This window comes from Fusarium solani (genome assembly GCF_023522795.1).
Source record: "Fusarium solani strain SB1 chromosome Unknown bctg00000000, whole genome shotgun sequence".
NCBI classification, from domain to species: domain Eukaryota; kingdom Fungi; phylum Ascomycota; class Sordariomycetes; order Hypocreales; family Nectriaceae; genus Fusarium; species Fusarium solani.
In genome coordinates this window covers 2,565,170-2,577,576 of record NW_027072157.1, presented here as the reverse complement: position 1 = coordinate 2,577,576, position 12,407 = coordinate 2,565,170, and the positions used below count along the sequence as shown (strand labels likewise).

Here is a 12,407-nt window from a genome sequence, read left to right as displayed (position 1 = left end):
AAGCTCGTCGATGAACCATTGTTTTTTGTTACATTCTTGAAGCGACCCCCAGCCCCAGGCGGCCTGGCTTTTTTGGTTGCAAGATATTTATGATTTGGATTTTCAGTTTTACATTTTTCATTCATGGAGCGAGCATTGAACAAGGAAGAAAAATGTCCATCTCAGTTTGTTACATAGTCTTAGTGCATTTACTTTGGAAGCAAGCAAGCAAGCGTCTGAGCCTCTGGAGGTGGTAGAGCGGCTTGGCTTGACATAAAAGCGAACATATGATATGAATCTTGACCATTGTATCTATCTTTACTGCCTCGTGCCATCTTTGCCAGATTTGGCTGTTCAATGCGACGACTGCGCCCCAGTAGAGGAGAGAGTTGCACAGCCCAACGAAGGATGATTAAAGTCCTTACTTTGGGCTGACTTGACGTGATGGATTGATACACTTTTCACTCGTCTAACCCCCAGCCAAGAGGTCATCTGGGCAGAGACAGACGAAGATAGCGGGCGTCATCAGGCCTTGACCAAAACGAGGGAAGCGCCCGAAAGGCATGGCCCGCCGCGAGACACTTGCCTAGAGCGAAACTAGAAAGTTGAGCTACTTTTACCAAAAGGGTGTTCTGTCCAAGACAATGTCTTGGCGGCGCGCGGCGCTGGGACGGCACGGGATGCGGAGATGGATGGGGAGGGTTGCGTCACTGCCACTATCTATCTCGCTCACTAACTTAGGTGAAGAAGGCATTTGGTAGGCCTCATGTTTAAAGGGTCGATTCTTGTCCAATTCTTCGATTCGCGATGCGCTCACACCCTTTTACCTAGTGAGGTTCTATACTATGTGCAAAACAAGAACAAAAATCTGCCGTACAATCCCTCCCCCGTCCTGCATCTGGAAGTCTTCGGCCGGTGTTCCGGTGCTGTCGAGACCTGCATGATGCAGACTCAAAGGCAAGATGCGGCTTGTCGGGGGGGGGGGGTTAGGTTGCGCGCCACAGTCTCAAGAGTCCTAGATAGAGTAGGAGTTGACGCCTGAAATCTGGGCGAGAGACTCGCCTTGGGCTGCCTCAACACCATGTCCCGCTGACTCCTCTCGACTCCTCAATCTTCAGCCAGCCCATTCTTCTTCTGCTCTGCTGGCTAGCTCCGTGTGTGCGCGCAAGCAGTAGGCACTGGTTCATTCATGCATTGGCCTCGACCTGCGCGGGCCGCCATAACAGGCCGCATATGAGCACCCGCAAAGGCCAATGAGACGTCCTCAGGGCTGCTACAAAAGAGGCGATTGGGCAGCAATGGACAGCGCACTTGGGGATTGGTCGGATCTTTGTCACGGGGTGTTGGACCTGAGAGAAGAGAGGACAAAGGCGGCCGTGGCGAGGTTGACCGAGGAATACAGGGTTTTTGTCCGTAAATCGGTGTTCAGTCTACCAACATCGATTCAAGTCTATCTAGGGTCTAGTGTAGTTGGACCTGGAGTCAAGTGTCTCAATATATGTTATACGTGCAACAAGACATACGACGGGCTTGTGCTCTGTTCAATAATAGCATCGTACAGCACGGCACAGCACAGCACAAACCACCACCAGCTTGTCTACTCTGTCCCTCCTCCCCCCTTCTCAAGGAACCACCACTATGTATCCAGAAACATGAGACCGATATATCCAATACGCTATAAACAATGTTCTCTCTATTCGCCCCCCTTTCCAAGGCGGTAAAGCCGAGACCTGTCATCAGCCACCCAGACTCTTCATCCTCAGATGATGCGATGCTTACACGGCATCACATCGCGGAGATGCGCGCGCGCATCCTCTGTCGATTTCCGTGGCACGCGAGTTGAATGGATGGGCTTGTGCCGCCGTTGCACAACAGTGCCTACTTACGGCTGCCGCCCTCGCCTGGAGGATCGTACTTTTCCTTCCAGATCCTATGCAAGCATCGAGTCAGCGTCTCATGTTTCTTCACTGCACTGTCAACCCTGCTGCCGCTACTACTGCTGCCGCCGCTGCTGATGCCGCGCTCTCAAACGCAAGCGACTGGACGCCTCTCCGTTGCACCGGCAGGTCGACCGTCTGATCCATTGTGCCTCCCCTGGAGGCACAGCAAGCACGGCGGACCGAGAGGCCCCGGGGGCCACGAGGACCTATACTGAGAGCTTCGCCGACGGACATCTCCCCGAGCCGCGCCAATGGCACCAGCAGGGGTGGTAGCAGGAATAGCTACAGCTCGGCATGTACGCAGGCAGACGGGCATATAGCCGCACAGAGCCGGTTGGACTCACCAAGTGTTCCCCAGTGTCTTGTTTCCAGCCTTCTCGGCCAGTCGATAGTATCGGGCTGCTGCGAACTGTACAGGAAGTCAGCCTCATGTGACGAATCGAGCATCAGCGTCCGTGGGGGTTCAGAAGGAGCAGCTCAACAGAGCGACCCAAGACTTTCTCTGGTGGTTCTGTGATCGATGCCCGAGTCTTATGCAGGGGTGTTGGGCACCGAGCCGAGTTCTCGAGAGAGAGCAAATCAAAGGCCCTGGACACACCGAGTTTTGAGGTCGGAGACGTGATTGAGCCTTCAATCGCCGAGAGACCATCTGACCAAGAGCCGTGTGTGTGCTGAGACGGGGAATACGGAATGCATCATGGAAACATTGACGTTACTGGCGCACATACCTTGTCCTTCTTACACCCGAAGCCCTCGAGGTAACACCAGGCAATCTCGTTCATGGCATCTGTCACATTCGTGTTATGCTTGTTCAGCTTAAGCTCGCTCTCGTCAGACTCACCAGTGTCTCCCAGGTTCGCCGCAGTCTCATAATACTGCACAGGCCCAAGTCAGCAAACATTCCTCCGCGCTCGTCCGGATTCCAACATACCTGCTTGGCGGCGTACGGGTCCTTGTGGATTCCCCAGCCGTGGCGGAAGCAGTTTGCCAGCTCAAAGATGGCCAGCACCAGCTCGCCCTTGGCCGCTCCGCCCTTCTTCATGCCCGCCTGCAGAGCCAGCTGCTCGATCGAGGCCGAGTTGGACGCCGCAGCCGACAGGTACTTGACGGCGCCCTCGGGGTTCGGTGCGCAGCCCCATCCGTGCCTAGACGATAACAAGGTCTCGGGTCAGCAATCGAGGACGTTGCTTTCTTCAGTAGATGCGAGACATTGTCGCCAGATCAAGGTTTGACTTTTGGGTTCCTGCAGCAGCCTCCCGGAAAGCTTCAGCTCTCCAAGCCACTACCCGCGACAAAGCCCCCTCTCCGTCCACCCTGTTCTATTGCGCTCACCTCAAAGCAAGACCGTAAAGGACCTGGCTCAGCGGGTTGTTGGCACCCTGGGGATCAGCCAGACGCCCAAAGATGCGCGTCGAATGTTCCAGGTCGCCCTCCTCGTGCAGTCGGATAGCCTCCTGGATGTCTTTGTCAATCTCCTGTGTCGAGACGGCGCGGGCCTGGTCGCCCGAGACTGGCGTCGCAGGCCGGCTGGTGCTCCTCGCCCGGTCGTTCTGGCTCGCCAGGATGGTCGCCCGCTTCTCCCACTGCGACTCGGCGCCGTCCTTGTCCTGGGGATCGTTCGGGGCAATGATTTCGGGCAGGTTGTTGGGGACGCTCTCGGAGGACTGCGGCGCGGCGCGGCTCAGGTGCAGGCGTTGCGACAGGCGCCTGTGGCCGCTCTCCCTCTTGGAATTCTGGCTCGACTCGGAGGCAGAGCGGGACCGGCCGGATCGGAAGACGTCGAGGGAGCGCCGGGGCTTGGTGCCGGAGGCCGGCTCCTCTGCAGAGAGGTGCAACTTGTCGTTGGACTTGACCGAGGGTGGGTAGATTCGCTCCTGCGTCGTCGTATCGGACCGGAAGATGGTAAACTCGGGCGCGGCGAGGCGGTCAACCGTCTCCTTCTCCGGGGGCTGACCCGCGGAGAGGTCGTCCTTCTTTCTGAGGATATCTCGTAGACCCATTTCTGTTGTTGTAGGTGTGATTTGTAGATACAGCGACGACACCACCACTACCCACTGGTTTCTTGGATGGAGACCGGGGAGGTCCGTTCACGAGATGAGATGGGTTCGGCTAACAATAAAGCGAAACGAAGATGCGCGTAGAGACTATCCCAATTCAGAATCGCAAAGAATGGATAGTCGAGTCAGGAAGAGAGGAATAGGTTCCCCGGAAAATGTCGTCACATCGTCAGGAACAAACCTCATGCTATTTCAGTCTCTGGAACGAGATAGGAGAGGAGAGGATCATGCCCCTCCATCCGCCCATGGCTCGCCCGCAAACGGCGGCGCTGGGGCTGAGTCGAGGCTTCGCACTGCGGTCGGTGCTGCACTTTCACGCCGTACATGACAAGACAGGACAGGAATCAGTGCGAGACAGCCTATGAAGCCTGGCCTACGCGCCACGGCCATCTGCACTGTCAGACAAAGGGCACTAGGATCAGCCGCCGCCCCTGCTGGTTCGTTCGTGTTTGTTTGGAGAGGGGGAGAGGTCGTGAGATTTGACCGAAGACGAAGAGGGGCACTGGGGCTAAGGATCAGATGGAAGCCATGACCAGTTGCCTCCTGCCTGTATCAGTAATGATTGTTTCTTTGTGTTTTAGACGGGCTAGCTAATGATAGTAACTGGGGTGTCATAGAAGCTGTTTCATCGTTAACTACCATCTATTTCAAAACATGTTCATTGTTCGTCAAGGAAGCTATGGCCTACCATCCCCAGTGAACCCTCCTTGCTGACACCGGTGCCCCTCACTGTAGGTGACAAGGGGCAACCCCTCCAAAGAACTCCCTCTCCACCAACAAAACGGTCAATCAATGGATCCATCCATGACAGTCAGCATCATGTTTTCACAAGTGTGTTCCAGAGATGATATCAAACTTCTCTTTACAAAACTTTTTCATTATTTCTTCTTTTTTACAAAATGAGATATTCCTCTTTTTCAAAAACAACTTCTTCTCATCTTTCGGATCTTGTTCTTCGTTCATGCCTTTGCATGGCTCTCATGTCCCTCAGCTGTGCCGAATGGATGCGGGTGCGTTACGGGGTATCTCAAACACATTGGATGCCAAAACTCCTTCCCAACTTCCCCGTGCTGGATGAAGCAACAAATCAGAGCCGGCTGATGCCGTTCTCTGCCTGTGAAAAGGTCGAAACATGCGCTGCATGCCTCAACTTGGTCGTCTAGATGGACAAAAAGTCCTTCTGGTCCTCAAAGTCCTCACAGTCCGAGTCTGCGTCGATAAACTCGGCAACCTCGTCTGAATCAACGTCGTCAGAGTCGCCTGCCTCGTCGTCACTCGAAACGTCTTCCATGGGCTCATCCTCTGCCTTGATCTGGTTCCGTAGGACGCTTGCCCTTTCGCGGTGTGGCAGTTTACACCCCTTGACCCTACATCTTCCAGTGTTGCTAAAGTCAGGGCACTCAAACACATGGCGCTCAGCGCACTCTGCCCCCTTGCTGCAATACCCGTTGAACCCAAAGTCCCTACAGACTGGGGCAGCTGGAGACGCTTTGGAGTGAGTATACGGACAGTCAGCCTTGGCACAGTGGCCCTTGGCAAAATGCAAACAGTTGGGGGTGCGTTCGGCAGTCATGTCATGGGAAAGATCGCAAGACTCGCCGTTGATGCATCGCCCCTCTTTCAAAAAGTCTTTACAAAGGGCCACCTTGTTGGGGTCGTGCATATAGCGGCATCGAGGGCCCTTCGAGCAGGATCCTAAATAGGGGTAGTATGTCAGTTTCGTCCCATACGCACCAGGTAGATCCAGGGAAACGGCGTTTGAGTCGCTCCAGGTTCGGAAAGAGAAATTACCAGTCGTTGAGAAGATCTTGCACGGCTCTTTGATCTTCTTGACCATGCCGCTTCGCCTAGGGGCTGTCAGCAACTTGGTCACCCAGGGCGCTGTAACATACCGCTGGTCGTTGACAACTCGATTTGCCACTAGGTTTCCTGTCTTGGTACGGTAAAACTTCACACCAGCAATGATGGCGCTCTTGGGAGTTCGGGAAAAGTTGTTGGGGGCATCTGCGCTAGGTAAGGCACATTGAGCGTCGGCTGTCTGGGGTGTGTACGCACCAGAGACTTTTACAAGCTTCTTGCCACCGTCGACGACGCGGAACTGGATGCCTTCAACAGATAGCTCGTTGCGGCCTGTGGAGTTAGTCTGCGCATTTGAGGCACTGGCTTTGTGTTTCATGAATTCGTCAAACTGGGCCTTCTCGCGTTGCCGATGACCGCTGATCTTTCGCTGTCTCGTCTGTTCGATCGCCTTGGCCCGGTTCTGCGTCTCCTTCTCGTACACGTTCGCATTAATCAGTTGTCGGTGGCGATCCGTCTTGGAAACCCAGCCGGGTGGGGTCTCGGCGCCGCTGCTGGCAGATCGGGAACTCGGGGAGTTTGCAGCATTGAGCTGCAATGTTCGATGGTGGTGAGCCGCCGGCGGCCGTGCCACTCTATGCGATCGGGCCGGGTAGGGCGAGCTCGCGTTACGATATGTGTTGCCTGACAGCGTCAACACGCTGATAATTGTCAAGTTTGGTGAAGTAAACTCACTCCGGTGATGCGCCGGGTGGTGGGATGGCTGCGACCGTACTCCTGCTTGCTGGTTCTTGTGGCGGTTGATCTGACCTGGAATATCGTGAGCCAAAGTTGCGCGTAAAATCAATGGATGGAGGGCACGAACCCGCAAGTTGACCGATGCGGGCAAGAAGCTCTTTCTCTTCTTCTGACATGTTGGTATTCGTTTCCTTGTACAGTTTTTCTAGGCCACTGCAAAACAAAAAGCGTGAGTAGATTAATACAAGAATGAAGGTGAAATCGTGGTGGTTGTGATTGAAAGCAGTCAACAAGCGACTGGAAGGCATTAGAAGTAGGTGCATCATCCAAAGCTTAATATTAGTCATCCACGTTGGCAGCCTCATTGGCCCGCCACACCCCAGCGCTCATGCCAATCGCAAGGCTGAGCCTTCCATTGTTTGTTCCATCCCCATCATCCTCACTACTGATTTCAACGGAAAGACGCATATTTCCACTTTGCAGACCATTTTGTTTTCTTATGATATCTTTGTTCATCCCTCCACAAGCTCCACGCCAATCAACACGTCGATCTTAGGCACACTGCCAGCAGAACGAAATCCAAGCATCGCCATGGCTTCTTCATGGGATCTCTTGGACCCAGAGGAGGAGGCCGAGCTTCACAAGTCGAGATTGCTTAACGTGGAGGAAAAACCCTTCAAGCGAATCACAAAGCGCCTCAACAGCTTGACGACAATTGCCGCACCTAGCGGCGCCTCGAACGGTACCAACCCGCCATCCAGCGAAGCCAAGGGCAAGCTCGAGCAGCTCAAAGAAGAGCTTGCCCTCGACTTTGCCGCCTTTGACAGCTCCATCACGCGCCTGCAGTTCCTCCACGATGCCAACATCCGTGAACGCGAACGCTACGCGGCGGACCAGGACCGCATCCTCGCCGAATGCCAAGCAGTCCGACAAAACAATGCACAGCTCAGAGAACAGCTCGAGGCTGCGCAGGCCACCCTAGCACAACGCAAGAAGTTCGACGAACTGGCAGAGAAGATAACATCGAATCGACTACTTAGGCCACGAGAAGACCAGATTGCCAACCTCGCCAAGCTTGAGGAGGAGTGTCGCGAACTCGAGCGCGAGAGCGAGACCTACAACGAGACATGGAGGGAACGTCGAGATCAGTTTAACAGAATCATGGAGGAGGGTATGCTTCTGAGACGGCAAATCCGCGACGAGAAGGAGGAGGTGGACCGCCGCGAGGGCATGAACGAGGGCGCCGAGGACGATGGCGAAGTGGATAAGGTCGGCCAGACGCCCAGGAACGAGCCCAGCGGGAATGCAACACCACATCCAGATGGGGACAGCCAGGCCAAGGCAGACATCGAAGCTGGCACACCAAACCCTGATGCCCTGAACGGTGGAAGAACACCCATGAGGGACACCCCGGGCCCAGACACTCTAAAACCGCTGCCTGGACACATTGGGTCTCTGGGGCGCGATGGAAGCCTAGCTCCTAGCCGAGATGCATCCCCCATGCCACAGCACGATGAGCGGAAGGCCGAGTCAGGGGAAGATATTGATATGGAGGACTCTGAGGCTACGAGCCGGGTTCGCGACGATGGAGGAAACACGCCCCGGGTGACCATTGAGCCACCTGAGGCCAACGATGACAAGATGGAGGTGGATAATTAGCTTTGGAAAAAAGCAGTCTACAGGAGGAGCAACGTTTGTAACATCATCTTTCAAGATACCCTCAGGTTTATGGAGGTCTAATAGCGGTCGGTCTTTTTTGTAAAGGTTGGGTCAACTAAGTGGTATCGTAAAAGCAAGCAGCCTCTCCGTCCTTTTCTTTGTATGCTCTATGCGCCGTTCTGGGCCGCCTTGGCCTTCTCCAACGTCTCCTTGGCCAGCTGCACTTGCTCCTCTTGTCCGCCGGTCTGCTCGCTCACGGTGATCTGCTCTTCCAGCTTCTGAACGGCGGCGATGATCTTCTTTCGTAGGGGCTCGAAGACGGCCTTGGTCTGTTCCAAGGCGGTTTGCTAAAGAGGAAACCCGTCATTAATAATTGTCCTTGGTGGGGGGCGGTTGCGCGACCTACCTGCTGCTTGAGCATATACGTGCCATTGCCGTCCTCGTCGCCCTGTCCACTCTCGATGTTTTCCTTCAGAGCCTTGATCGAAGCCTCCTCTTGTTCAACCTCCTTGTGGTACGAGGCTTCCTCCTTGAGGAGCCGGTTGACGGAGCTCGTGGCGATGGCGAGGGGTGTTGGCGGGGCCATGGTGTTTTGATTTCGAGGGACTTGGTGATGGAAAGGGTCTGGTTCGAAAGCGGCAGAGAGGGCGTAGCTTCTCTTGATATATCGCGAAAGACAAGGGGCAATAGGCAGCGAGAAAAGGCTTGTCGGGAAGAAATTCGGTGCCTGTTGTTTGGTTCAAGACAAGGAGAGCAAATGAGATCATGGCTCGACGTGGGGTTTATGTCCATGGCGGGGCAACCTCGCCATCTGCTTCACCGCGTTCATGACAAAGGTTACACTTCTCAGGCAGGAGACAGTACAAACTTCATAAACCATTTCGTGAATAGTAAAGTGCAGTTAATAATTCATTGAGCCAACTACATAGGTTTTCCAACAGAACTCGTCTTCACTAAACCAACTAAAGTATACCGACCGACCGCTCAACGGCGTCCGTCCAAGTCTTGTTAACCACTCCCCATTTTCCCTTATAGCCTCCATCCAAGTTCCGCATGCCATGGTATCTCCCTAAACGCCGACAACGCCATTCGGGTGACCTCGAGTCGACTGTCCCCCAGAATGCAGGAATTCAATACTTTACACGACCAAACATGCCGCCCGTCCAAGTCTTCGTTATAACGCAATGAGCAGGTATCTTGTCATCCAGAATATCACGCCGATACGGCCACGGCCGGGGCAACCACAGCGGCAGGCTCAGGCTCGTTTCCGTCTTCTTGAGCCATCTCGCCGCCAGCCTCCCTCTCGGCCCAGGCTCCCCAAAGGCCTCGCTTGGCCCGTATCCGGATATCGTCTCCGAGTCCTGGGCCCTGCTCAACCTTGATGGCGTCCTTGGTTGCAAGCACCAGGCACTCAAAGAACATCTTGGTAGCATCCGCCTTGCTGGTCACCTTCTCAGGGCAGAGGGTCTGGAAGTTAACCGCTCTCTCAAGTCGCTTTCCGGGGCTGTCGGCGGCATCGGCGCCAAATCTATCTCGGAGGACATGAACGGCGTGCTTGGTGCCCATTGACACAGGACCACTCTCAGTAGGGTGAACAAGAGGGTAAGTGGTGTCTTCAAAGCCAGGCATCGGGGTGCCAGGCTCCTCCTCGTCCAAGTGCTCAGGCGGGACACCTCCATCATCACCGGGGATTTCGAGCTGGGTCTCTTCAGGCGCCACACTCAGCTCACCGCCAAGGCCGCCTTCACCAAAGCCCATTTCCGTATCCTCGCCGAGCACCAGGCGTGGAGACTTGGACGCGCCGTGGTCGCTCTCGACATCGGCGATTCCGCTATCCCGCTTTCGCTTCAGCTCGTTCAAGCCGCGAACAGCGTCTAGTGAGAGCATTCCTCGTAGTTCGGGGGCCCAGGCAGAGCTTCGTCCCTCCATCATGATTGATGAGACAAATCCACCACTCTTCTGCATGTCCATCAATGCCAGCAAAAAGGGATCACGGGGGAGGAATCCCGCCTCCTTGATGATGTTATCCCGGTTGGCTTGCTGTTGCTTAATGTGGTTGCTGGAAAGAGCAATCTCCTCGTCAGGCGTTAGGATTTTCTGCTTCCTGGCGCGTTGCGCGGGTCGTCGGACAAGAGTCTCCTCTGCTTCGTGGTCAGGTTCGTAAAGATCCGTCATCTGGTGTCTCGAATACTCCTCCTCCAGATTAGCGGCGACCTCCTCGTCAATATCGGAGAGCGGTGACTCGGAAATACGCTCGCGAGGAGGGGAATGCATCATGGGCATCTCGGTCAGGTCTTCCTGGGGAACACCAAACTCCATATCGCCGCCCATGGCAATATCTCCTTCGGTGTCAACAATCATGGGCCCGTGCAGCTCAAGAGATGTCTCGCCCTCTATGCTCTTCTGGACGCCTTCAACCTCTGATCCGCCAAAATCAGGTTCCATGGATGGGGCTTGACTGGCCCGACGACCACGTTCCACCTCAGCAGTTAGGTCTTCTTCCTCTTCTTCCAGTCCAAAGTCCAAGCCGAGATCGATAGTATTGGCACCTGCCATCATTTCATCCTCCGCGCCAAAACCACCATTGAGAAACTGGCTGTTGTCGTACTCTTCCTGTAGGTTGATGTCCCTTTGGCTGGGACGACCCTTGCGACCAACCTGGCTCGTAGTGACATCTTCCACTTGCGACAAGAGCCAATTTGCGTCGGGCGGTGGGGGCAGTTCAAAGTTGTCGTAGGGCGTAATCTTATCCGGAAGCGTCAGGGCCTCGCGGTTGGGCAGCTGCAAGCTAACAGCCATATCATTGTTTCCCGTGGATCGGAAAGCCTGGAGATTGTTAGCATGCGATTAGGTGAGTACAAGGCGACGGAAACTAACCATCTTGATCTTCATCATGGCTTCATTGCAGTCGTCCAATAAGTAACGCGTCTTTCGTTGATAGATTCGCACCACACCAAGCAACAGCTGACTGCTTAGTCGCAGGGCCATCGGCGCCTGGTTAGGTGTGATAATGGCCTCGACACTGTCCGTGACATTGGACTGGAGAATATGGTTCTTGGAGAGCTTCCGTTCAATGTTGGCCGAGAGCCAGACGCGAGCGAGCGGCCCGCTCTTTTGGAGCAAATCATGAGAGTAGAACATGGTGCTGTCGCGCGCAGACGCAGACGCGATGCCCAAGAAAAGAGAAGTGGTAGCTGCAGGGACGCGCCAAAAAGTTGAGGTTGGAATATGACCAATATGTTTGGAGGGGGAGAGGCGGGTGGTTGAGCGGAAGTGGTGTGGATAAAACACGAGGACCGGGGGCGCGTTTGAAGGTTGGGCGCGGTAAACAAGCTCAGTGAAAGGATTGCTCTACGCGCAGAAGCGGCAGCGCGAGCACCGCAGAGGCATAAAGCAATAGGATTATATCGCGCGATGGGGGTGATTGCTCGGCGACAAACGTTGAGACGATAGCGATGGCTTCGGAGATCGATGAGGCGTGTGCGCTGGATGTCGCGACGGATTTTAGGAAGGGAAATTGGGACCTTGACCTTGAAGAGGGGAGGTGGCCTTGGTCGTTCACCAACGGTAAATGGCGTGGCTGGGGAAATGGTGTGTGGTTCAGCAAGGCCCGCACGGATCACGCTTGCCTGGCTCGGCTCCGGATAAAAGAGTGTCCGATGGTTTCCCCAGAGCATAGCCAAGGTGGCTCTAGCTTTAATGCTCAGCCAGCCTGAATTATTAATGATTCATGAAATATTTGAAAAATAGTAGAATTCTATCTTTTCCTTATTATCTAGCTGTCTTTCATCTAATTTCTTCGAGGCGCAGCCGAATCAGCCTCGAAGGATCAATCGCAGATTCACTCACCCGCTTGGACAGCAAGCATCATTGGCCTTGGCATTTATAAGCCCGGACAAGCTGAAGTCGACTGCTCCAGCGACGGGGCAACGCTACGTAGTCTCCCTCTCGCTGTTACTGGCCAGGAATGAACCAGATGGGCGCCACCGGCTCTGAAGCTTTCAAGGTTGATATGCAAGCCCCTGGCAGCCTTGCCGAGTCTGGAAAAGTACTAGCCCGGCCCGCGCTCCATCGAGGACAAGACACCTGGACATGTTGGATTTGAACTCTGGGGCTTTCCAACACATCCGCGCTTTTGTTCCGTCCTCGCTGGCCTCTTCTCACATTCGTTCTTTCGTTGCCGCGTCTGCCCATGTCAAGATTTCTTCGGCAACGGGGCTGAAGCGAGTCTTTTCGT

At 54.7% G+C, this 12,407-nt stretch overlaps 5 protein-coding genes across 5 annotated transcripts; 1 reads left to right on the top strand and 4 right to left on the bottom strand.

Annotated features, from left to right (window-relative positions):
• Positions 1-1,440: 1,440 nt before the first annotated feature.
• On the bottom strand, positions 1,441-3,919 carry MRS44_000824 (uncharacterized protein; the record flags this gene model as incomplete). The annotated part of the gene is made up of 7 exons (XM_065624207.1): positions 1,441-1,455; positions 1,503-1,516; positions 1,866-1,909; positions 2,264-2,328; positions 2,648-2,794; positions 2,851-3,064; positions 3,252-3,919. The coding sequence occupies 7 exons, from the start codon at positions 3,917-3,919 to the stop codon at positions 1,441-1,443; spliced, it is 1,167 nt and encodes a 388-aa protein (XP_065479913.1).
• Positions 3,920-5,135: 1,216 nt separating this feature from the next.
• Positions 5,136-6,687, bottom strand: MRS44_000823 (uncharacterized protein; the record flags this gene model as incomplete). Its single annotated transcript, XM_046278211.2, has 4 exons — positions 5,136-5,671; positions 5,711-5,823; positions 5,869-6,583; positions 6,639-6,687. The coding sequence occupies 4 exons, from the start codon at positions 6,685-6,687 to the stop codon at positions 5,136-5,138; spliced, it is 1,413 nt and encodes a 470-aa protein (XP_046138715.2).
• A 415-nt stretch (positions 6,688-7,102) lies between these two features.
• Positions 7,103-8,170, top strand: MRS44_000822 (uncharacterized protein; the record flags this gene model as incomplete). Its single annotated transcript, XM_046283837.2, has 1 exon — positions 7,103-8,170. The coding sequence occupies one exon, from the start codon at positions 7,103-7,105 to the stop codon at positions 8,168-8,170; it is 1,068 nt and encodes a 355-aa protein (XP_046138714.1).
• Positions 8,171-8,337: 167 nt separating this feature from the next.
• On the bottom strand, positions 8,338-8,756 carry MRS44_000821 (uncharacterized protein; the record flags this gene model as incomplete). The annotated part of the gene is made up of 2 exons (XM_046283836.2): positions 8,338-8,517; positions 8,577-8,756. 2 exons carry the CDS (start codon positions 8,754-8,756, stop codon positions 8,338-8,340), a joined length of 360 nt encoding a protein of 119 aa, XP_046138713.2.
• A 626-nt stretch (positions 8,757-9,382) lies between these two features.
• Positions 9,383-12,038, bottom strand: MRS44_000820 (uncharacterized protein; the record flags this gene model as incomplete). The annotated part of the gene is made up of 4 exons (XM_065624206.1): positions 9,383-10,996; positions 11,048-11,364; positions 11,526-11,864; positions 12,020-12,038. 4 exons carry the CDS (start codon positions 12,036-12,038, stop codon positions 9,383-9,385), a joined length of 2,289 nt encoding a protein of 762 aa, XP_065479912.1.
• Positions 12,039-12,407: the final 369 nt, after the last annotated feature.